Source organism: Bufo bufo, chromosome 6 (genome assembly GCF_905171765.1).
Source record: "Bufo bufo chromosome 6, aBufBuf1.1, whole genome shotgun sequence".
NCBI classification, from domain to species: domain Eukaryota; kingdom Metazoa; phylum Chordata; class Amphibia; order Anura; family Bufonidae; genus Bufo; species Bufo bufo.
This window is the reverse complement of record NC_053394.1, coordinates 401,913,904-401,941,113: the sequence shown is the minus strand read 5'-3', so window position 1 is coordinate 401,941,113 and position 27,210 is coordinate 401,913,904. Positions and strand designations below refer to the sequence as shown.

The 27,210-nt window shown below is 44.4% G+C and overlaps 1 protein-coding gene across 1 annotated transcript in view; it reads right to left on the bottom strand.

Moving 5' to 3' along the window:
• LOC121004474 (zinc finger protein OZF-like) overlaps positions 1-27,210 on the bottom strand; it is a 543,049-nt gene that overhangs the window by 11,272 nt on the left and 504,567 nt on the right. The window contains exons 2-4 of the mRNA XM_040436710.1: positions 4,656-4,805; positions 4,347-4,526; positions 4,150-4,273 (exon numbers count right to left, since the gene is read on the bottom strand). Of these exons, the coding sequence (XP_040292644.1) occupies positions 4,150-4,273; positions 4,347-4,526; positions 4,656-4,736 (385 nt within the window). The 5' untranslated portion in view covers positions 4,737-4,805. The remainder of the gene's footprint in view (positions 1-4,149; positions 4,274-4,346; positions 4,527-4,655; positions 4,806-27,210) is intronic.

Here is a 27,210-nt window from a genome sequence, read left to right as displayed (position 1 = left end):
CTTCTTGGGGGGACTGATGTGAATTCTATCTTGTAGCCTTGAGAGACTACATTAGAACCCAGGATTTGAGGTGATTCTTTCCCAAGAAGATAAAAAAAAAACTATCAGTCGCCCCCCTACTCTGGCGTCATTGCTGTTTATTCTGTCTGTTTTGAGGATTGAGGATGAAGCCTCTCCCTCTTTCCCCTTTAGGATAGCTCCATCTGCCAGTTTTTCCTTTACCCCTGTAAGATCTTTGCTGGGGCTGAAACTGTCGAAAGGGTTTCTTTTTAGTTTCCCTGTCTTCCGGAAACCCTTTCTTTTTATCTGCTGCTCCTTCTAGAATTTTGTCTAGAGTGGGACCGAAAACAAATTCCCCTGAGAATGGGATAGAGCAGAGTTTGGCTTTGGATGCTTTGTCCCCTGACCAGGCTTTCATCCATAGAGCCCGCCGGGCTGCATTAGTGAGAGCAGCGTCTTTGGCTGAAAAACGGATGGATTCCGCAGAGGCATCTGCTAAGAATGCTGTGGCGGATCGAAGGAGAGGGATAGAATCCCTGATCTCTTCTCTGGAAGTTTTGTTTTTTAGGTGTTCGTCGAGCTCACCTAACCATATATACATAGCCCTGGCTACGGATGTTGCAGCAATATTTGTCTTAACTCCGAACATTGCTGACTCCCAGGATCTTTTTAGGAGCCCGTCCGCTTTTCTATCCATTGGATCACCCAATTGAGAGGAGTCCTTAAAGGGTAGAGCGGTTTTCTTTACCACCTTGGCAACCTGTATGTCAACCTTAGGGGTCTCATTATATAATCTACATTCCGCTGGGTCAATTCCTAAACTCTTTGGGGACCCTAGCCTCTTCTCTGGATCCGACCACTCCTCCATGATCATTTCCCGTATGTTCTCGTTTATGGGAAAGACAATGGAAGTTTTTGATCTAAGACCCCCAAACATCTCATCCTGGACAGTACGGGGCTTAGGGGTATCCTCAATTCCCATTGTGGACCTGACAGCTCTTAGTAATTCCTCCATCTCATCTGAGGAGAATTTTTTTTTTTTATCTTCCTCCATAATTTCTCCTTCTGACAAGAGATCCTCATTAGGTATTTGTCTAGATGTAACGGAGGCTTCTTCTATATCCTCTGTGTCAGATGAGGAGATAACGGATAGTTTGCGTTTCTTGGGAGGGTTAGGGTTACTAGCGGGAGCTGACATAGTGGCCAGAGAGGATTTGATCTCATCCACAATGAAGGTTTTCATTTCAGAAAGAATATCTGGTTGCTCTTCTTTCCATATTTCTGCTGTGCAGGGTCTGCACAACCTTTTTTTGTAATTTTCGGGGAGCCTTTTAGAGCACGCACTGCATTTTAAGAGTTTAACTTTAGTTTTGGACTCTTTGCTGCCCTGGAAGTGAGGAAGCAACCAGATATAACGCAATTAGTATTCAAATATAAAAATGAAAAAATGTGAAATACAACCCCCCCCCGGAGGGGACTCACGGTACTGATGGCCGAAGGATCAGAGCCTTCCTGGCGGGGAGTAGGTGCTTCAGACATCGCGGTGCTTGCAGGCAAGGGCTGACTGAAACCGCAATCCTTTTGAATCCTACCCCGGCGTCTGACAGCGCCCCGGCTGACGGCGTGTGCCTGCGCCGCACCAGCCACCTGAAAGGAATGTGCGCCGCACAGCCCGCCTCCTAAAGCGCTCCATGCGCCGCACCTACTCCCCCAGCCGGTCACATGCTGCAGTGAAGGAGGACGCCAAGCGCAGTGCGCGAGACACCTCGTGAAGCTGGCACCCCAGACTGCTTCCCGGAAAAAGGAAGGAGGTCTGAAGGTAAGGAAGGACCGCAGGCCTCAGCATGAGCCGAGACGAGGGTCCTTGTTGCTCCATGCTGTCCAGCCTTAGCCCATGCTAAGATTCCTGGAAAAGAATAACGATACTACCCTCCTGGAAGGAGAGCTCTCTCCACATGTTGGCCCCTGTAGGGGCAGGAAAGCACTGAGGAGGTGGAGGGGTGGGGGGAATTTAAACTCTCTATGTGTTCCTGCCCCTACAGAGGTCAAGGGTCAATCTCATTTTGGGCCGTCATGGTGGATGAAATGGAAAGAGGGAGATTCTTCAGATACTCAGATACCATTTTCTCTGTGCATTTTGCACATAGTGATTTTTTGGATTTGGAGACAAAGGACTTCCTGCATAAAGCACACTTCTTGCGTCCTGAGTCCCCGCCCTGTGTCCTGGTAGTGGAGGTTTCTCTGCCCTAAAATAATCAGATTTATAAAAAGGGGCTAGTAATTTATATCTCAATTAGCCTCCACCACCAGACACCCATCAGTGTACTTCTAAAAGAGAGGAGAGCTCCACATCCCAAATTTTATCTACACAGGTATACAGGAGAGGAGGTTTACCGGGCTGAGGGCGCAGGAACCAGGATCCACAGGCTTGCGGGCCGCATCCTCTTGAGAAGCCAACATGCTGGAGCAGGAAATCACACTATCCTCCAGGTAGTGCTTAGAATATAAAAAATTCGGGCCCCCAGCGTGCCCTGGACATGGCGACGGTCGCGCGCACACGTGACGTCACGACGCATGCTACGCCGCTAATTCCTGACGTCACCTCTGCTCTCGGACCTCCTCCTGCCCTGGAGAAGGCCCCGTCTGCATGGACGCTCGTAGCGTCGGATCCAAAACGCCAGAGAATGGGTAAGAAGCCCAGGGCTGCCTTCCAATGAAGGGTTTATGGCTAAGATCGGAGAAGGGAGCCACTGCATCCCCGGAGCCCCCGATCTCTGCAGCGACCCTCCCATGCAGGGGAAACAGCAAGGCCGTGCAAAATCTTAACCGTACTGGCAGGAGCATCTGCACTGTCTGTGGACAGGAAATAACATTGGCTTAGGTAAGGAAAGGAGGCCTTTTTAATATGGATCTCCAGTGTTGTTTCCTGTCCAGGGGGCAGGGATACCCTCCTGTCAGTGCCGTTGGGGAGGCGCCGGGGAAAACTTGTTTTTCATGCTTGCCGGGAAGATTATGTGTTAATGATGATCTATTATCTAGGTCTCTTTCTTCTAGAACATGGTGACCACCAATCCTGACACTCATAGCTCTTACCTTCAATCCTCCTCCTCTTATTTGTGTATATGTCTCCACGTTCTGTATTCTGTTAGCACACAGGAACTTTATATAAGTCTAAGAGCCACTGGTTCTTCAGTCTCAAAACTTTTCGTATACTTTCGCTGACAACAGACGATGAAGAAATAGGCACTCGGTGGAAAGCTCTGGAATCTGACCTGACATCCAGATTTTAAATCCGCAGAATGTCAAATTATGTAGAGGATATCTGCTGTGGATTTCACATGTTGGGGGTGAAATCCACAGTAAATCCTCAACATTTCCACACCAAATTCTACATGGTACGCTGCAGATTCTCCACTGCACACAGAACATGGATTTCACCCAATGCATTATAAAGAATCAAATTCATAGTGGACTGACCATAAATTGATAAGTTGTAGATTTTATATCCACACCTCATGTCAGTTTATGTTGTAGATTATTATTATGTGAGGATTTCCACACATGAAATAGCATTTTGGCTCAACGGGTGAATGTATAGCTGCTGAACAGATTATATTACATATGTAATTGAAGATTCTATACAAATTTAGTATTGACAATCTATACATACAAATAATGAGATGCTGTGTGTATTTGTGTACGTAGCAAGGTATTTCAGTGGTTATTTCCCCTTTAATTTCTTGTAATATAGCTGGTAAGTGGTACCAGGTACCTGGCCGCTTCCTGAGGTGTGATGTAACTGTACATGTGTACTGCACACTGAAGACCTTTAGGAGAGGCCGGGAAGGTATAAAAAAATCTAGCATGTAACAAATAGGTTAGATCCATTAAAGACATCATCAGGGTAAGATGTGTCTTGCTACTACCACTTCCCTTTGTATCATATGGGTATGGACGTGGTGCCATATTGGAATCTGGTTGATGGAGAGCTGGGTCATTTGTCCGCAGCTTTGGTGACAGGTACTTTACTCTGTATGTTATCTTTTGTATATATGTTTTATCATAGTTAAGTAAACATTTTATGCAAAAAAGCCTTGTTAAGCCTATTTATTCCTAGGTCTTAGAATTCACAGTAATACAGTCTATTACCTGGTGATGTAAGCAGCTGGTGATCCTCCATCATGACGTCCTTGTACAGATCTTTGTGTCCTTCTAAATACTCCCACTCCTCCATAGAGAAATAGATGGTAAAATCCTGAAACCTTACAGGAACCTGAAAACACAATGATACAGTCATCACCCAGATCTCTTCATAACATTACTGTTTAATTTCCCAGCAATGTCACCTCTCCAGTCAGCAGCTCAATCATCTTGTTGGTGAGTTCCAGGATCTTCTCTGTATTGATTTCCTCATGTATTAGGGGGTGAGGTTGAGGCCCCATGATTGGGCTCAGGGTTCTTCCCCATCCTTCAGACACAGGGGCCTGACAGAGCTCACCAGATATCTTCTTCACTACTGTGTAGTCCTGGTTATGGAGAGACACAGTAATAAATATCACTCTATATATTTCCAGAGACCCTAACCTCTCCAGTCATGTCCATCTGTTAGCAACATTGATAAGATGATGTAATGTGACATCATCAGAATATCTCACCTCTCCAGTAAGCCGGTAGAGGATCTCTAGGGTGAGATTTATTATACTCTCCGCCATCTTGTCCCTGTCCCTATCCATCATTGATGCATCAATCAGGAGAAGGATCTTATATAGAAGATATCCACTGTGCAGATCCTATATTGTAGTAACCTGAATGGAAAGGAGAAGAGATGATGTAGAAATCCTACAAAATCCCATGTAAAATACAATTACTGGAGGTAAAAAGAGGAGATATCAGAGGAGATAGTACTTTGAATACATGCTTCCATGTGCTTTCCGCATCTATATGTCCATTACGCAATAGATAGAGCATGCGCTATACTTTTCTGCAAAGTGCAGACTAATTGAAGTTGAGTCTGCAATAAAATGGCACACAGACTGCATCCGCATTTTGCAGATCTGTAGTTTTCAGATTGCAAAAACCGTAAACAGTACTTACCGGTAATTCTTTTTCCATGAGATCACCACGACGGCAACACAAGGAGATTGACCCCTGACCTCTGTAGTGGCAGGAAGCAGAGAAAGGTTTAAATACTCCCCTCCCACCACCAACACCAGTGATTCCAAAATACAAGAGTAGAAAGGTGGTGGAAAACAAGTGAACTGATTTTATAATATCCGAATTTAAACCAAACCGAAGGGAAGGTATTACTCCATAGCAATCCCAAAAAAGCAAAGCAAAGAACGTAATGGGAGGGAATTTATATGCCGTCGTGGTGATCTCATGGAAAAAGAATTACCGGTGAGTACTAATTCCAGTTTTCCATAGCATCACCACGACGGCAACACAAGGAAATATACAAAATATGATCAAGGGGGGGGGGTAACAGCCTGAAGGACTTTTTGTCCAAAAGACATGTCCGATTTTTTGAAAAGGTCTAGTCTATAGTGTTTAATGAAGGTATGGAAACTAGACCAAGTAGCGGCTTTACAAATTTCTTCTAGGGAAACACCCGCTCTCTCCGCTTGGGAGGAAGACATCGCTCTGGTAGAGTGAGCCTTCAGATTATCTTGGCAAGAGAGATTCTGAATAGTATAACAGGTTGAAATAGCATTCTTAATCCATCTAGCGATTGAGGATTTGGAAATATTCTGTTCTCCGTTTTTGCCCCCGAATTAAACAAAGAGACCGTCAGACCTCCTAATCTCTTTTGTAGAGTCTATGTAGTTAAGTACCGCTCGTCTGACATCTAGGGAATGTAAGGTTAGTTCTCTGTCGTCTGAAGGGTTATCATAGAAAGAGGCGAGTGTAATTTCCTGATCCTTGTGGAATTTACAGACTACATTTGGCATGAATTCTTGGTCTAGTCTCAGGATTAATCTATCATTTTTGACTTGCAAATAAGGTTCCCTCATGGATAACGCTTGTAGTTCGCTAATTCTTCTGGCAGAAGTGATGGCCACTAGGAAAGCAGTCTTGAATGATTTTAGTTTTAAAGAGCAGTCACTCAATGGTTCGAAGGGGGGTCGGGGGCATGATAATCCTGTGAGAACTATGTTTAAGTCCCAGGTAGGAATACGAGATTTTAACGTTGGACGTATTCCAATAACCGCTCTCATAAATCAATTTATGATTTGCTAATTCAGTGTCGTAGAAACAACTTAAAGTGGATATTTGAACTCTGAGGGTAGCAGATCGAAGCCCTTTTGTAAGAAATCTAGAATTGATTGTATATTTGGAGCGGATTTATTAGGAGAGGATGATCACGATCAAGAACAAAATTTCTTCCAGATCTTTATATCACCTTTGGTATTATCGGAAGAGGCGGGAAGGCATAGTACAGCGATTGGTCCCACGTGATGGAGAAGGCGTCTAGAATCCACGGATTGTCCCTGGGGTCTAGGGAGCAAAATGTTGGAACCTTTGAATTTTAACGAGAGGCGAACAGGTCCACTTTGGGTATGCCCCATTAGTTTGTTATACAAAAAGTGATAAGCAGATGGCTCACTCTGATTTGTCACGATAGGTGCGCAGGTTCAAAGAAACACCCCCTTAGTTCTAATGGATATAGTAAAAATTGGATAGAATACACGTGGAAATCAAATAAAATTATTTATTAAACAATCAATATGTGTCCTGTGTGCACCAGGATAAAATTCATAAAATGACATAAAACGTATATATTGCTTATGTGTAAGCCAGAGAGATGGGAATCTCTAAAATATCAAGTTCTGACCGCTGGCCGCAGCAGGCTGCATCCGTGTCCCTCCTATTAGGTAGGGCTATTGGATCACAGTCGTCTGCGAGGCAAACAGAAGCTGATAGATGTTGCACTTCAAATGAATTCAATAATGATTATCTGATACAGATGTATTCAACACTTCATAATCTCATATAAAGCTACACAATCCTAAATGCGTAGCAATTAAGGTCTTATAACATCATCTGAAATACAAGATATTAAATGTTCTGGGATGAAATATTATTTTAGACCAAGATCAAATTGTCCATCATCTATAGCGGTATCGGGGTCTCAGTATGCTAGATGTACAAAGTCAATTGTCCAGCACGTTTATAATCTCAGTGCTGATAACGCCTTTCTTGTAGCGGTTCGGTATATTTCCACTTGTATTTAATATTACTCACTGCGTCCTCTGTGGGCTCACTCGCTCAGGTCTGTGGAGGACTTCTGCCGTGGCGTCCCACGCTTCAGCCTTTCTCCGCTACGCTTGTCTCGGGTCCGGTCTTTGCTTGGATCCCGTCTCAACTCTCGTGAGAGACCTGGATTGCCTACTGCGCTTGCGTGAGTCTTCCAATACTTCGTTTGTCTTTCGTGGGTAAGTGGATATCGTCTCCGTCCTTTAGTACATGGCCATGTACCGCTGATATAATTTTTCACAGGTAATACGCCCAGACGCGTTTCGAGATACCTTATCTCTTCCTCAGTGGGTACTGAGGTCAGAACTTGATATATTAGAGATACCCATCATTCTGGCTTACACATAAGCAATATATACGTTTTATGTCATTTTATGAATTTTATCCTGGTGCACACAGGACACATATTGATTGTTTAATAAATAATTTTATTTGATTTCCACGTGTATTCCGAATTGTTTCTATCCAATTTTTACTATACCCATTAGTTTGTTATCATATGGAATATCTCTTTGTTCAAGGACCATTCCGATTGGTCTATCTTTTTCCTGCTTAAGTAGTCGGCTTCTATATTCAGGACTCCTTTAATTGAACCGCTAAAATGGATTTTATATTTATTTCTGCCCAACTGAATATTTTTGAGGATAGTTTTAGTAGACTCATAGATTTTGTACCTCCTTGATGATTTAGGTATTTTATTGTTGTCGTGTTGTCTGATAGTATTTTTAAATGATGGCCCCGGAGTTGTGATTCTGCAATCTTCAGAGTTTCCCATACCGCTCTCAGCTCTCGGTAGTTCGATGACTGACTCTTGATTGAATTGGACCATGGTCCCTGATAATAAACTTTGCAGACCTTCGACCCCCAGCCCCACTTGCTTGCATCTGTGGTGATCTGGGTGTGAGGTATCTTCTTCCATGTTACTCCTCTGGTCAAGTTTTCCTGGATTCTCCACCACTGTAGTGAGAATTTTATCCTCTGAGGTATGGTAACCCTGTGATCTAGAAAGAAAATTAGTTTGTTCCATACTCTGAGTATCCACATTTGAAGAGGTCTGAAGTGAATTTGACACCATTGGACTGATGGGATGCAAGAAATGAGGACGCCTAGAAGACTCATTGAGTCTCTGATGGAATAGGTTCTTTTGGATGAAAATACCTTGATCTTCCGTTGGATGTCGGATATCTTGTCCCGAGGTAGACTGGTTAGCTGTTTTTGAGAATCCAGGATAACTCCTAGGAACCTGATCTTGGTCGATGGTACAAGGTTCGATTTCATTCTGTTCACCATCCATCCCAGTCTGTCCAATGTTAGTAGAAACACTTCCAGGTCTTTCTGTAGTTGGGAAGGAGAGTTGTTGGTTATTAAGAAATCGTCCAGATATGGGAAGATTGTTAATCCTTTTTTCCTCAGATATGCTACTACTTCTATTACGTATCAGTTTTGTGAACACCCGAGGAGCCGAGGATATGCCGAAAGGGAGAGAGGTAAATTGGTAGTGGTGAATATCGCCCCTGTGATCCTTTATTGCAAACCTCAGAAATTGCTGGGAATTTTGGTGTATTGGGACATGGTAGTAAGCGTCGCTTAAATCCACCGTACACATCACTGACTCTTTCTGTAAGAGGGGAATGATTGAATTTAGTGTCTCCATATGAAACTTTGATAAGAGATAAATTTGTTTAGGAGCTTCAGGTTTATAATAGTTCGAAAGGAACCATCTTTCTTTTTCACCAGAAAAAGAGTCGAATAGAACCCTTTCCCTCTTTCTGATGGGGGTACCTCTGTTATCACCTGTTTGGATATTAACTCCTGAACACCCTTCCAAATTGGGCTTTGATATGTTGGAGTAGTGAGACTTGAGACTATAAATCTTTTTGGAGGAAAGGCAGAAAATTGGATCCTGTAGCCTGATTTGATAATCTTTAGCGCCCATGGGTTTGAAGAAATTTTCTCCCAGAAAGGAAAAAATTCCTTCAATCTTCCCCCCACTCTGGCGTCACTGATTTTCGTTTCCCTTCTGGGATGGGGCGAGGAAACCCCTTCCTTTTCCTCCTTTGGCGTAACTATAACGCCCCGTTTTCCCTTTACCACTGTAAGGTCTGTTCTGATTAGAGGGGGCACAAAAGGGGTACTTCCTTTTGTAGGCCTTTTCTTCTGGGAAACCCTTCTTTTTATCCGAAGCTTTCTCAAGTATTTTATCTAGTTCGGGCCCGAATATATATTTTCCTGAGAAAGGTATAGAACAATGTCTCGATTTAGAGACCTTGTCTCCCGACCAACATTTTACCTAAAGGGCTCTCCGAGCCGCATTTGAGAGCCCTGCGTCCTTAGCTGCAAACCGAATGGATTCTGCGGAGGCATCAGCAAGAAATGCCGTGGCAGATTTTAAGAGTGGGAGTGCACTTAGAATTTCTTCGTTATCAGAGACGCGATTTTCTAACTCTGAAAGCCATACAAACATGGATCTGGCTACAGAGGTAGCAGCTATGTTAGATTTTAGATTGTACATAGCCGCCTCCCAGGATCTGCGTAATAGACCATCGGCCTTCCTATCCATGGGGTCTCTTAGTTGTGATGCATCTTCAAAGGGTAGAGAGGTCTTTTTATTGACTTTTGCTACTTGAGCATCTATTTTAGGAATCGTATAAAATATTTTGGCTTCCTCTTGATAAAAAAGTAGACGACTCTGATAAGCTCTGGAGATTCCTAGACGCTTTTCCGGATAAGACCATTCATCTAATATCAAACCCTTAATGTTTTCATTAATAGGGAAGATTCTAGTTTTTTTCACTCGCAGTCCACCGAACATTTCTTCCTGAACAGAAGGGGTTGGTTGAATTTCTTCTACTCCCATGGTTGCCCTGACTGCTTTGAGTAACTCTGGCATATCATCTGAAGAGAATTAAATCTTATTCTACCTTCAGGGATATCACGCTCAGATTGTCTGTCATCTTCCTCCCATACTCTGATTCAGAGGAAAAGGAATCCCCGGTTCTCAGACGATTGCGTGGGGGTTCAATTTGAGGAGGGGTATCTTTGTGTAACCCGGACAAGGATGCCAAAGAAGATTTAATTTCCTCCTGCATCATGGTTCTAAACTCATCCATTAACGATGGTTGTTCGTCTCGTATAATCCTGGCAATACAATCCCCGCATAGCTTTTTCAAATAGTCATCTGGCAAACGTTTAAAGTAAGAAATGCATTTTGTGGATTTCTTGGGCTTCCTTTGCGATTCTTTAGAAATCTAAGGGCAAAGGAATAAAGCCCCATTAGTAAATAGAGAAGCCCAATGGATTCCTCACATCTGGCAAAAAAACTCACCACAACCAGGAACGCTGGTGAAAGGAGAAGATTTCAAATTTCCTTCCGGTCCCGCCGAATGTTCGCCGCCTTCGTCACTTCCGGTGATGTCATCTCCGCGCCAGAAGTGACGTAAGTTATATAGCGCCCGCCGGAGCTGGGCGCGCAACCCAGCTGGAACTAACAGAGCCCAGGCAAGAGTCAGCAGCCCCGGGAGCAGGCCCCAGATAATACCGGCGCGAGGCCTCCCGATCCTCTCCCTGCCCAGCGTCAATACGGAGACCGCGGGAGGGCAGGGAGTCACCATGTGCATATGGTGTTAAGGTGCGCATCTTCTTCATCTCCCCGGCGCAAGGCACACAAGGGGACCTTTCTCCGCCCCTGTCCTCTGTAGGGACAGGAAACACTGGTGTTGGTGGTGGGAGGGGGGTATTTAAACCTTTCTCTGCTTCCTGCCCCTACAGAGGTCAAGGGTCAATCTCCTTGTGTTGCCTTCATGGTGATGCTATGGAAAACAGAAGTTAAAAGCAAATATAGATAGTATGGTAGATATTCGTAATACAAGGAACTCAAGGTGGAAACATCAGCAATCAACGGAACCTGGTAGTGGTCAATGTGTTTACATCTCAGGACTCCACAATAAAGCCTCATTCACACGTCAATGTTTTTGTCAGCGATTGTTAGCCAAAACCAGGATTGAAGCCTCCACAGACATAAGGTATAAGGGAAGGATCGGCACCTGTTCTGTGTTTAGAGACACTGACGTGTGAATGAGGCATAACTCGAGCTGATGGCCCCTTTCTTGACCTGTTCAAACATACTGGTGTCAGTTCTGTGACCAATGGTGTCACTGCAGCGATGTGAAAAGACTAAAGGGATTCATGGAAGGATCGGGGCATTTCACACACTTGAATAACATTTTTTTTTTATGCTGGGAAATCCAATCACATAAACTATGGCAAAAATGTAAGCCAGAAAATTAATCCACTGAGGGGGTTTGTCTTTGTGGAAAATGGACGTGACTTCATAGGAAAGGGCACACGGGTTAAGAGGCACGGTTTTGCACCATAGTTTTGGCATTCAATTCTATTGCAAAGTAAGCCAATAAATAGGTGGTGTAAGGTTAGACTAGACCGTGTAAAGCAATGTTCCTCACCTCCAGTCCTCAGGGCCCACCTGCCAGTCATGACTTGAGAATATCCCACAGAATGAATACCTGATGCATGGACACTAATTATATCACCTGCTCAATACTAAGGAAAATCTGAAAACATGACCGGCAGGTGGGCCCTGAGGACTGGAGTTCAGGAACACTGGTCTAAAGGGTTCTCCAGATTTATCACCCAGCCTGAGCCACATTGGGGCACATTTACTATAGTGTCTGCGCCTGTTTTCATGAGTAAAAAGCCTGCCTCTGACTGTCTTATTTTAGAAGTCTCATTTACCAACTGATTTTGCGCCTGTTCTGGAGGCATTTGTGCCTGTTATGAGTTTTAAGATTAATTCAGAAGTTTTAAAACTTTTGCGACTATTTTCTGACCAATTTACTGTAATTCCGTATGTAGGTGCACCTTATTTAGGCGTAAAAACAGTCTAATTTCTACTCTACTCCAGGGCTGGCTTACTTTTCTGCCTTTGTTTTGAGTGGTGCATTGCGTTACATTTTGCCTACTTTCATGGAGACGTGCACCTAATTTCAGCTCACATTTTCATGCGCATACGAAATAGACCAGTCAAGTGAATAGGAACCTATCTTTTCAACAACCACTAGATGTCAGATTTAAACCAAAAAAAGAAAAGCCTGATTTATTAAGTGATAACAAACGAGGCGCAAATTGAAGACTAGCGTTGCCAATACGGCTGTTTATTTTCTCCCAAAAAAAAGGCGTGCTTGATAAATGTGTCCCATTGAGTTTCTTCAAACAGTGTAAGGGCTGATTCATACAATCAAGCTCAGTTTGGTAAAACACAGACCGTGTCTGACCTGACCTCAATTGATAATTAATTTAATTATTATAATTAATTATAAGAACAACTTTCCAGGATGGGTTAGTAAAAAATAATCATTACTCATTTTACTAATGAATTTATTACTAAGCCACCACCGATGCCATTCCGACACTGCTGTGGTCTCTGCTGCTCGCCACTTCCTGGTCCAGATTTAACACATAGGAAATGGTTAAAAATGCCTGGCTCAGCCAATCACTGACCGAAGTAATATCTGTAAGGAATAAATCAAGGCAACTGGACTTACTGTTTCTTGAAAACGTTTCACACGTTCTTCCAACGAGCTTTCTCAATTCTGAGTGACTGTACAAGAATTATCTGGGAATAAATATGTAACTGAATCAACATCTGGTAATTATACCCAGCATGGGGTCAGAGGTCATTATACCCAGCATGGTATCTATTGTCTGCCACATACAATGCTGTCTTGACACCTTTTTCTGGGAGGTCATTATCACCTACTGACTCCAATTAGGATAATGGAATCAACACCTTGACCCCATGCTGGCTATAATGACCTCTGACCCAATGCTGGGTATAATTACCAGATGTTGATTCAGTTACATATTTATTCCCAGAGAATTCTTGTACAGTCACTCAGAATTGAGAAAGCTCGTTGGAAGAACGAGTGAAACGTTTTCAAGAAATCTACAGTAAGTCCAGTTGCCTTGATTTATTCTTTACAGATATACCATGACCTGGATAAATGAGAACCTTCACAGACAGACCGAAGTAATGATCGGATTTATCCAGTGACTGGCTCACACGAGGATATTTGGGCCGAGAAACCTGCTACGTATGGCGGCTGTGTTTCCGTACTGAACGCTGCTCCTCCATAATGACTTATGAGGTGAGTTCCTGCCTGATTTTGGGTTTACAGGCTGTGCAGTCTACTGATATTTAATTTTTTTATCAGGGAAGAATTCTATCACTGAACAAGCCTGTGTGCTCTCCAGTTTCTTTCCCCAAATCCAGTGCAAACAAAGTCCCACAAACAGTGGTAAATGTAAAACAATTAAGGGGTCCATACTCAACAGGGGGGTTATTCAAAACGACCTCCAGATGATTATACAGCACGTCACTGCCGCAGAAAATGGAAAGGCACTGGAGAAAGAAGTAACATCAATTTAAATTTGAGCCAATTGAGGGGGAGGTGGGAGGCCTGTCTGAGATTCTTAACCACCTCCCGACCGCCTAACGCACGGATGCGTCCGGAAGGTGGTTGATTCATTCCTCCTGGACGCATCCGTGCGTCATCTCGCGAGACGCGAGATTTCCTGTGAACGCGCGCACACAGGCGCGCGCGCTCACAGGAACGGAAGGTAAGAGAGCTGATCTCCAGCCTGCCAGCGGCGATCGTTCGCTGGCAGGCTGGAGATGTGTTTTTTTTAACCCCTAACAGGTATATTAGACGCTGTTATGATAACAGCGTCTAATATACCTGCTACCTGGTCCTCTGGTGGTCCCCTTTGTTTGGATCGACCACCAGAGGACACAGGTAGCTCAGTAAAGTAGCACCAAGCACCACTACACTACACTACACCCCCCCCCCCCCCGTCACTTATTAACCCCTTATTAGCCCCTGATCACCCCATATAGACTCCCTGATCACCCCCCTGTCATTGATAACCCCTGTAGGGCTCCATTCAGAGGTCCGTATGAATTTTACGGATCCACTGATAGATGGATCGGATCCGCAAACACATACGGACGTCTGAATGGAGCCTTACAGGGGAGTGATCAATGACGGAGGTGATCACCCCATATAGACTCCCTGATCACCCCCCTGTCATTGATAACCCCCTGTAAGGCTCCATTCAGAGGTCCGTATGAATTTTACGGATCCACTGATAGATGGATCGGATCCGCAAAACACATACGGACATCTGAATGGAGCCTTACAGGGGAGTGATCAATGACTGTGGTGATCACCCCATATAGACTCCCTGATCACCCCCCTGTCATTGATCACCCCCCTGTAAGGCTGCATTCAGACGTCCGTATGAATTTTTCGGATCCACTGATACATGGATCGGATCCGCAAAACACATACGGACGTCTGAATGGAGCCTTACAGAGGAGTGATCAATGACGGAGGTGATCACCCCATATAGACTCCCTGATCATCCCCCTGTCATTGATCACCCCCCTGTAAGGCTGCATTCAGATGTCCGTATGATTTTTACGGATCCACTGATACATGGATCGGATCCGCAAAACACATACGGACATCTGAATGGAGCCTTATAGGGGGGTGATCAATGACAGGGGGGTGATCACCCCATATAGACTCCCTGATCACCCCCCTGTCATTGATCACCCCCCTGTCATTGATCACCCCCCTGTAAGGCTCCATTCAGACATTTTTTGGGCCCAAGTTAGCGGAAATTATTTTTTTTTTTCTTACAAAGTCTCATATTCTACTAACTTGTGTCAAAAAATAAAATCTCACATGAACTCACCATACCCCTCACGGAATCCAAATGCGTAAAATTTTTTAGACATTTATATTCCAGACTTCTTCTCACGCTTCAGGGCCCCTAGAATGCCAGGGCAGTATAAATACCCCACATGTGACCCCATTTCGGAAAGAAGACACCCCAAGGTATTCCGTGAGGGGCATATTGAGTCCATGAAAGATAGAAATTTTTGTCCCAAGTTAGCGGAACGGGAGACTTTGTGAGAAAAAAATAAAAAATATCAATTTCCATTAACTTGTGCCAAAAAAAAAAATTTCTATGAACTCGCCATGCCCCTCATTGAATACCTTGGGGTGTCTTCTTTCCAAAATGGGGTCACATGTGGGGTATTTATACTGCCCTGGCATTTTAGGGGCCCCAAAGCGTGAGAAGAAGTCTGGTATCCAAATGTCTAAAAATGCCCTCCTAAAAGGAATTTGGGCACCTTTGCGCATCTAGGCTGCAAAAAAAGTGTCACACATCTGGTATCTCCGTATTCAGGAGAAGTTGGGGAATGTGTTTTGGGGTGTCATTTTACATATACCCATGCTGGGTGAGAGAAATATCTTGGTCAAATGCCAACTTTGTATAAAAAAATGGGAAAAGTTGTCTTTTGCCAAGATATTTCTCTCACCCAGCATGGGTATATGTAAAAAGACACCCCAAAACACATTCCCCAACTTCTCCTGAATACGGCGATACCACATGTGTGACACTTTTTTGCAGCCTAGGTGGGCAAAGGGGCCCACATTCCAAAGAGCACCTTTAGGATTATGTGGGAGGGTTATGTGAGAGAAATATCTTGGCAAAAGACAACTTTTCCCATTTTTTTCCCATCTAGGAACATAACCCTCCCTCCCGGGGTGGCCTCCTCCTCACCAGGAACATAACCCTCCCTCCCGGGGCGGACTCCTCCTCACCAGGAACATAACCCTCCCTCCCGGGGTGGCCTCCTCCTCACCAGGAACATAACCCTCCCTCCCGGGGCGGCCTCCTCCTCACCAGGAACATAACTCTCACTCCCGGGGCGGCCTCCTCCTCACCAGGAACATAACCCTCCCTCCCGGGGTGGCCTCCTCCTCACCAGGAACATAACCCTCACTCCCGGGGCAGCCTCCTCCTCACCAGGAACATAACCCTCCCTCCCGGGGTGGCCTCCTCCTCACCAGGAACATAACCCTCCCTCCCAGGGTGGCCTCCTCCTCACCAGGAACATAACCCTCCCTCCCGGGGTAGCCTCCTCCTCACCAGGAACATAACCCTCCCTCCCGGGGTGGCCTCCTCCTCACCAGGAACATAACCCTCCCTCCCAGGGTGGCCTCCTCCTCACCAGGAACATAACCCTCCCTCCCTCCCGGGGCGGCCTCCTCCTCACCAGGAACATAACCCTCCCGGGGCGGCCTCCTCCTCACCAGGAACATAACCCTCCCTCCCGGGGGCGGCCTCCTCCTCACCATGAACATAACCCTCCCTCCCAGGGTGGCCTCCTCCTCACCAGGAACATAACCCTCCCTCCCTCCCGGGGCGGCCTCCTCCTCACCAGGAACATAACCCTCCCTCCCGGGGCGGCCTCCTCCTCACCAGGAACATAACCCTCCCTCCCGGGGCGGCCTCCTCCTCACCAGGAACACAAACACCAGTGTGAACCTCACAAGATCCAGGAAACACATAGAAAGCTCTATCACATCTGTGCCTGACAGGACTGTGAAAGCCGCTCTGCTCATTAGGGGTTAAATACCTGTGGGAATAAGGGGTTAATTATCCCTCAGCCTCAGTAAGGCCTGGTTCACACTCACTGTTTGGTCAGATCTCTCCATTCCACCATATCTAGGTGCAGGCTCCACTCCAAGCCCCAAAATCACAACCTTCTACTGCAGGGATAAGCAACCTTCGGCACTCCAGCTGTTGTGAAACTACAATTCCCAGCATGCTCCATTCATTTCTATGTGAATTCTTAGAAGAGCAGAGCAAGTATGCATGCTGGGAGTTGCAGTTTCACAACAGCTGGAGTGCCGGAGGTTGCTGATCCCTACTGAATGCTGCACCTACCTCACAGTCACATGACCTGAACCTCAAGGGAGCCCATACATTCTAGGCATTACCCCAAATAAAAATCATTAACCAAATACTAACTGTGTGAACGAGGTCTAATCCTGACAGACAGGGAAGGTAAATGTACACATACCTCCACCAGAGCTGGAAAAGAGTAGTGGGCTAAAGGACCTGCGGTGATGTCACGACCATGTGATCCTGTGTGGGAGGAGTCAGGCTGAAGACTGTGTTGCTGAGGTAGGTTAAAGACCTGTGATGATGTCATGAACATGTGATCCTGTGTGGGAGGAGTTAGAGGGTCACATGACCAGGTGGTGCCTTAATATGCTCAGTGAACTGGGTGTATGTAGCAGTGCTGTCCCTGTTGTGTGAAGTGAATGTAGTTGTGCTGTATGTGTGTGTGATGTACATGTAATACAGCTGCGTCTTTTTAGTGTGCATTTAGCAGAACACGGTAATGTTCTTGTATCAGGGCTATATGTGTGCAATGTGTATACAGCCATGTAATCCAGTCCTGGGATGTGTGTGTAGCAGAGCTGTGTGTGCTCATCTGCTATTCATTCTCCAGGAGATATATCGTACATCATAACTCCGGGGTTTATGGCCCTTTTGTTTTTTCCTCTTCCACCTCGCGCTTATATCCCGGATTACACATCGGCGGATGCGCAGTAGACTTGTTTTCATCCTGGGAGAGACTCTGTGTTCTGGCGATGTGACCATCAACTCCAGCGAGTTCCCAAATCCACGCATGCGCTGATCACCGGCACAACACGTGAAGCTCCGGGGTACAGTAAGTGACCAACGCCGATCCAGCCTAATACTTTATCCTAAGGGACACAGGTGATTCACCATGACATAGGCATCAAGTGTGGGACCTGATAAAAGGTGTCTATTTGGACTGGAGCCAGATCAGCTGAAGGTGTCGTTAGGACAAGTTACTCAAGTACACGGACTGACAAAATAATACCGACCTAAGAAGCAGTTGTTGGAATGAAGCTTTCTCTGCGTGAAGGTAATGATGATACATGGAAGTGATTCCAATATTAGAGCGAGAGGAGAAGTACGTCACACAGGAGGGGAGCAGGTCACCGCTGTGGCCTCTGATTGGCTGCAGCAGTCAGATGTCCCCTCGTTGGAGGATGTTGATGTCAGCACAGAGGAACCGAACAGACTGAATCCAGCAGTGGAGACCAGGAGGGTATCATCACCACCGCTCGTTGGCCATGTCTGGGGGTCTGATTTAGTCTCACATAACCCCTTTACTCAGTGGCGTTGCAAGGGGGTGCGGGCTGCACCAGGTGACACCAGTGATGGGGTGACACCAGCATTTACGAATCCCAGGCATAGTCATTTGTATTGCCGTCCTCAGGAGAGGGAGAGATGTTTCGGATTCAAGGCAGGAGAGGGAGAGATGTTTCGGACAGCTGCACCAGCACACTTAGCTCTACTATATCTCTATATATGACAGCTGCCCCAGCAAACCCAGCTCTGCTACATCTATACACATGACAGCTGCCCAAACACACCCAGCTCTGCTACATCTATACACATGACAGCTGCCCAAACACACCCAGCTCTGCTATATCTATACACATGACAGCTGCCCCAGCACACTCAGCTCTGCTATATATCTATATATGACAGCTGCCCCAGCAAACTCAGCTCTGCTACATCTATACACATGACAGCTGCCCAAACACACCCAGCCCTGCTACATCTATACACATGACAGCTGCCCAAACACACCCAGCTCTGCTACATCTATACACATGACAGCTGCCCAAACACAACCAGCTCTGCTACATCTATACACATGACAGCTGCCCAAACACACCCAGCTCTGCTACATCTATACACATGACAGCTGCCCAAACACACCCAGCTCTGCTACATCTATACACATGACAGCTGCCCAAACACACCCAGCTCTGCTATATCTATACACATGACAGCTGCCCCAGCACACTCAGCTCTGCTATATCTCTATATATCTATCTACTGTATAGCAATACTTAGAGATATATAGATGTAGCAGAGCTGGGTGTGCTGGGGCAGCTGTCATATATAGAGATATAGTAGAGCTGAGTGTGCTGGTACAGCTGTCATGTGTATAAGATGTAGCAGAGCTGGGTGTGCTGGGGCAGCTATCATATATAGAGATATAGCAGTGCTGGGTGTGTTAGGGCAGCTGTCATGTGTATAGATGTACACTTAGCCATCTATAACAGTAGGAGTCTCATATATTTTCAGTCAGTGGGAATGCAGCTCTTATGGCTGGTGGGTAAATGCTTTGCCTCTGATACAGAAGGTCGTGGGTTCGAATCCCTAAATTAGAATACACAAGCACTGACTCCATATATGGACATACAGGGCGGGACACAGGAAGAGGCTGCATCGGATCGCTGATATGGAGGTAAGTATAAGTGTTTATTTTTTAAATTAATACCCGACTGTTACTGCCATGGGGGGAGCAGGAGGCACTTGATACTGGCACATGGGGAGGGGGGTTGGCACTATGATACTGGCACGTGGGGAGGCACCTGATATGTGGGGGGTTGGCACCTCATACTGGCACATGGGGGGAAGGGGGTTGGCACTATGATACTGGCACATGGGGGGGGGAGAGGCAATTGATACTGGCACTTTTTTTTTGGGGGGGGGGAGATGGCACTATGATACTGGGACATGGGGGGGAAGAGAGAGGCCCTTGATACTGGCACATGGGGGGTGGGAAGGAGAGAGGCACTTAATACTGGCACATTGGGGGGGGAGATAGCACTATGATAATGGGACATGTGGGGGGGAGGAGAGAGGCACTTGATACTGGCACATGGGGGGGGCATCTATGGGGACACTTACTGGCACATTATTGGGGGGCATTATGGGGACACTAGGCCGGCAGCCTATCAGAGGCCGGACACTGAGGGCATTTACTGGGGCACTATATATGGGGCATTTTATACTGGTACATTATGGGGGGCACTAGCAGGAAGGGGGGAGAGGAGCACTATGGGGGAATTTACTGGGAGCACTATATAGGGGTATTTTATACTGGGACATTATGGGCACACTATGGGGACATTAGCTCAACTGGGGGCATTACAAGGGGGTATTTTTTGCACTGTCACATTATAAGGAGAATTATTTCTACTGGGGGGGGGGGGCATTATGGTGGGCTTTATTGATCCCCCATGGTATGACCCCCTAGTAGCAGCACCAGCCTCTCCCCGCTCTGCTATCCCTCTGCCCCTTCTCCAAATCCTTATTATGAAATCTTTCTCATTAGGATAAAACACAACATCAGCTCCGCCGAGCCCCCGGCCAAAGTGTGGAAGTGGTGTCCGAGATCCCCAAGGGCCAAGCCAAGTAATTGTAAGTTTTCATATGGAGTATGTTTATGTTATACACATATAGCCTACACTGTGCCCCACAATATACAGTATACCTCTACACTGTGCCCCACGATATACAGTATACCACTACACTGTGCCCCACAATATACAGTATACCACTACTGTGCCCCACAATATACAGTATACCTCTACACTGTGCCCCACAATATACAGTATACCTCTACACTGTGCTACACAATATACAGTATACCACTACACTGTGCCCCACAATATACAGTATACCTCTACACTGTGCTACACAATATACAGTATACCTCTACACTGTGCCACACAATATACAGTATACCGCTACACTGTGCCACACAATATACAGTATTCCTCTACACTGTGCCACACAATATACAGTATACCTCTACACTGTGCCACACAATATACAGTATACCGCTACACTGTGCCACACAATATACAGTATACCTCTACACTGTGCCCCACAATATACAGTATTCCTCTACACTGTGCCACACAATATACAGTATTCCTCTACACTGTGCCACACAATATACAGTATACCTCTACACTGTGCCACACAATATACAGTATACCTCTACACTGTGCCACACAATATACAGTATACCTCTACACTGTGCCACACAATATACAGTATACCGCTACACTGTGCCCCACAATATACAGTATACCGCTACACTGTGCCCCACAATATACAGTATACCTCTACACTGTGCCACACAATATACAGTATACCGCTACACTGTGCCACACAATATACAGTTTACCTCTACACTGTGCCACACAATATACAGTATACCGCTACACTGTGCCACACAATATACAGTATACCTCTACACTGTGCCACACAATATACAGTATACCTCTACACTGTGCCCCACAATATACAGTATACCTCTACACTGTGCCCCACAATATACAGTATACCTCTACACTGTGCCCCACAATATACAGTATACCTCTACACTGTGCCACACAATATACAGTATACCGCTACACTGTGCCACACAATATACAGTATACCGCTACACTGTGCCACACAATGTACAGTATACCTCTACACTGTGCCACACAATGTACAGTATACCTCTACACTGTGCCACACAATATACAGTATACCTCTACACTGTGCCACACAATATACAGTATACCTCTACACTGTGCCACACAATATACAGTATAACTCTACACTGTGCCACACAATATACAGTATACCTCTACACACACAATATACAGTATACCGCTACACTGTGCCACACAATATACAGTATACCGCTACACTGTGCCACACAATATACAGTATACCTCTACACTGTGCCACACAATATACAGTATACCGCTACACTGTGCCACACAATGTACAGTATACCGCTACACTGTGCCACACAATGTACAGTATACCGCTACACTGTGTCACACAATATATTGTATACCGCTACAGTGTGCCACACAATATACAGTATACCTCTACACTGTGCCACACAATATACAGTATACCTCTACACTGTGCCACACAATATACAGTATACCGCTACACTGTGCCACACAATATAGAGTATACCTCTACACTGTGCCCCACAATATACAGTATACCTCTACACTGTGCCACACAATATACAGTATACCTCTACACTGTGCCACACAATATACAGTATACCTCTACACACACAATATACAGTATACCGCTACACTGTGCCACACAATATACAGTATACCGCTACACTGTGCCACACAATATACAGTATACCTCTACACTGTGCCACACAATATACAGTATACCGCTACACTGTGCCACACAATGTACAGTATACCGCTACACGGTGCCACACAATATACAGTATACCGCTACACTGTGCCACACAATATATAGTATACCGCTACACAATATACAGTATACCTCTACACTGTGCCACACAATATACAGTATACCGCTACACTGTGCCACACAATATACAGTATACCGCTACACTGTGCTCCACAATATACAGTATACTACACTGTGCCACACAATATACAGTATACCTCTACACTGTGCCCCACAATATACAGTATACCTCTACACTGTGCCCCACAATATACAGTATACCTCTACACTGTGCCACACAATATACAGTATACCGCTACACTGTGTAGTCTGTTCTATAAGCACCATTGTTTTGTGGCGGCGGACAGAAAGTAATCTGGAAGTGCCCCTCCTGAGACCAGGCTCTGACTGCTAGGGGGGGTCTGCTGAACTAACAGATGCCCCCTATGGCAGTAGCACCACCATAGCCCCCATATATGGCTAAAAAATTATTGCTTTGTGGGGGGGGAGGGGGACGACACAATTTTCTACCGCATCGGGTGACACCAGCCCTAGCAACGTCACTGCCTTTACTGTAATTTTCTGTTTTATGACTGATTAGAAGCCATAACAATTATGCTGCAGATGAAATCTTTGACTGCTGACGATACTTGATGTGTTTTATCCTGTGCTCCTCCATCCAGGCGCTCATCAAAGTTCACCGCTCCCTCCAGTCACAAGTCTTTCATCCCTTTGGCATTACAGATGTTGCTCTCTCCTGGATCTCCTCATGCCTCACCAACTAAATACTTAACCCCTTTAGGACACAGCCTTATTTCACCTTAAGGATGAGGCCATTTTTTGCAAATCTGACCAGTGTCACTTTAAGTGCTGATAACTTTAAAAAGCTTTGACTTATCCAGGCCGTTCTGAGATAGTTTTTTCATCACATATTGTACTTCATGACACTGGTAAAATGAAGTCAACATTTTTTTTTTTTTTTATAAAAAAATACCAAATTTACCCAAAATTTGTAAAAAATTGCAAATTTTCAAGTTTCAATTTCTCTACTTCTATAATACATAGAAAACAACAGTCACAGAAAACACATAGATTTGCGTTCACTTTTAGTGATCCTATGTGATGGGAAGTGCCCTATATAGTGAGATACCCACTCAGTGTACATAAGCATACACGAACAAAGGATAAACTGAGACTAGACGGGTATAGTAGGAAAAATGTACATATACTTTATTAAACAATACATAAAAAATCCATATTTAATTGGGTGATATATCACATCAGATAAAAAAGTGGACTACACCTGAGAGGACATAACATGATTACATACAAAGAAGGGGGCAATGAGGTCAACACTCAGCTATACCTCAGCTAAGGTTCACAAATAGCTAGAGAAAGTGCAAGTGCATATCTCGAAGCTTGTAACATATACAGTATGGTCCATAAATATTGGGACAGCGACCAAATTCTAACATTTTTGCTCTATACACCACCACAATGGATTTGAAATTAAGCGAACAAGATGTGCTTTAACTGCAGACTGTCAGCTTTAATTTGAGGGTATTTACATCCAAATCAGGTGAACGGTGTAGGAATTACAATAGTTTGCATATGTGCCTCCCACTTGTTAAGGAACCACAAGTAATGGAACAATTGGCTTCTCAGCTGTTCCATGGCCAGGTGTGTGTTATTCCCTCATTATCCCAATTACAATGAGCAGATAAAAGGTCCAGAGTTCATTTCAAGTGCGTTATTTGCATTTGGAATCTGTTGCTGTCAACTCTCAAGATGAGATCCAAAGAGCTGTCACTATCAGTGAAGCAAGCCATCATTAGGCTTAAAAAACACAACAAACCCATCAGAGAGATAGCAAAAACATTAGGCGTGGCCAAAACAACTGTTTGGAACATTCTTAAAAAGAAGGAACGCACCGGTGAGCTCAGCAGCACCAAAAGACCCAGAAGACCACAGAAAACAACTGTGGTGGATGACCGAAGAATTCTTTCCCTGGTGAAGAAAACACCCTTTACAACAGTTGGCCAAATCAAGAACACTCTCCAGGAGGTAGGTGTATGTGTGTCAAAGTCAACAATAAAGAGAAGACTTCACCAGAGTGAATACAGAGGGTTCACCACAAGATGTAAACCATTGGTGAGCCTCAAAAACAGGAAGGCCAGATTAGAGTTTGCCAAACAACATCTAATAAAGCCTTCACAGTTCTGGAACAACATCCTATGGACAGATGAGACCAAGATCAACTTGTACCAGAGTGATGGGAAGAGAAGAGTATGGAGAAGGAAAGGAACTGCTCATGATCCTAAGCATACCAGCTCATCAGTGAAGCATGGTGGTGGTAGTGTCATGGCGTGGGCATGTATGGCTGCCAATGGAACTGGTTCTCTTGTATTTATTGATGATGTGACTGCTGACAAAAGCAGCAGGATGAATTCTGAAGTGTTTCGGGTAATATTATCTGCTCATATTCAGCCAAATGCTTCAGAACTCATTGGACGGCGCTTCACAGTGCAGATGAACAATGACCCAAAGCATACTGCAAAAGCAACCAAAGAGTTTTTTAAGGGAAAGAAGTGGAATGTTATGCAATGGCCAAGTCAATCACCTGACCTGAATCCGATTGAGCATGCATTTCACTTGCTGAAGACAAAACTGAAGGGAAAATGCCCCAAGAACAAGCAGGAACTGAAGACCGTTGCAGTAGAGTCCTGGCAGAGTATCACCAGGGATAAAACCCAGCGTCTGGTGATGTCTATGCGTTCCAGACTTCAGGCTGTAATTGACTGCAAGGGATTTGCAACCAAGTATTAAAAAGTAAAAGTTTGATTTATGATTATTATTCTGTCCCATTACTTTTGGTTCCTTAACAAGTGGGAGGCACATATGCAAACTGTTGTAATTCCTACACCGTTCACCTGATTTGGATGTAAATACCCTCAAATTAAAGCTGACAGTCTGCAGTTAATGCACATCTTGTTCGTTTCATTTCAAATCCATTGTGGTGGTGTATAGAGCCAAAAATGTTAGAATTGTGTCGATGTCCCAATATTTATGGACCTGACTGTATATACATATATAGGACCTATTTCACATACAGAAAGGTTCTCTACATATATCACAAATATCCACAATTTATGCTGATATATACACATGTATCTCCACTGCCAATGCATCAAATTAGGACATACATGTGTATAGCGCACAGACCCAACCCCACGTGGGAAGAGGGACTAGTGCCTTAAACTCAGCAAAAAAGTGCATGTGTGCATGTTATCATCTATTATAAAGAGTAGAAACAGAGTCCCATAAAGATGCATAAATGTGCATGTGCATGTCGCCTCAGGGGCAGATGAAAATAACTACTAGTGCCCCAAAAGTGGAGCAATACAAGGACACGCACCCTAGAAATCAATCAACTGAGTGACTACATCTAGATAGATGCAATCAAAGTATCAGAAACAATCACAGAGATCGATTCCTGCACTAAAAAAGACATAGCGGAATCATGCTCCAGAACCATTAGCTAACAAAGCAAAAGAGGAGCCTCACACTATAACATTATGTACCCATATGATAAAGACGGTCCATACTCAGGAGAGCCACGTACCCCGACGCGCGTTTCGGCTAGGATGCCTTCTTCTATAATACATAGTAATACCTCCAAAAATAGTTATTACTTTACATTCCCCATATGTCTACTTCATGTTTGGATCATTTTGGGAATGATATTTTATATTTTGGGGACGTTACAAGACTTAGAAGTTTGGTAGGACCAATCGGTTATTTTTCTGGTGCCGCCGTGCATCTTTTTTGATGTATGATTATATTTTTGTGCACTATTATTCTCTGTTTGGTAACCCGCCGCGTTGCTTCTTGTTTATAATTACTTATTATTATCATTCACGATCATGGGACCTATTTTCTAATTTTTCTAATTAAATGTTAAGTTTTAAGTCTGACCACTTACTACATATTTCTTCACTTAGAAGTTTAGAAGCAAATCTTGAAAATTTTCAGAAATTTTCAAAAACCCAATTTTTAGGGACCAGTTCAGGTCGGAAGTCACTTTGTGAGGCTTACATAATAGAAACCACCAAAAAATTACCCCATTCTAGAAACTACACCCCTCAAGGTATTAAAAACTGATTTCACAAACGTCGTTAACCCTTCAGGTGTTCCACAAGAGTTAATGGCAAATGGAGATCAAATTTCAGAATTTAGATTTTTTGGCAAAATTTCAATTTTAATCCATTTTTTCCAGTAACAAAGCAAGGGTTAACGGCCAAACAAAATGCTTTATTTATTGCCCCGATAGGGCGTAGAGGGAAAGGTACGCTGTGTAGTTTTTGGAGAAGATTTTGCTGGACTGGTTTATTTACACCATGTCCCATTTGAAGCCCCCCTGATGCACCCCTACAGTAGAAACTCCATAAAAGTGACCCCATCTAAGAAACTACACCCCTCAAGGTATATAAAACTGATTTTACAAACTTTGTTAACCCTTTAGGTGTTGCACAAGAGTTATTGGCAAATGGAGATGGAAAATTTGCCAAAACATTTTAATTCTCAAATTTAATTTTAATCAATTTTTTCCCAGTAACAAAGCAAGGGTTAACAGCCAAACAAAATGCTGTATTTATTTCCCCGAATCTGTAGTTTGCAGAAACACCCCATATGTGGCAGTAAACTACTGTACGGGCACACAGTAGGGCGTAGAGGGAAAGGTGCGCCATGTGGTTTTTGGAAGGCAGATTTTACTGGACTGGTTTATTTACACCATGTCCCATTTGATGCACCCCTAGAGTAGAAACTCCATAAAAGTGACCCCATTTTGGAAACTACGGGATAAGGTGGCAGTTTTGTTGTGACTATTTTTAGGGTACATATGATTTTTGGTTTATCTATATTACATTTTTGTGATGCAAGGTTACCAGA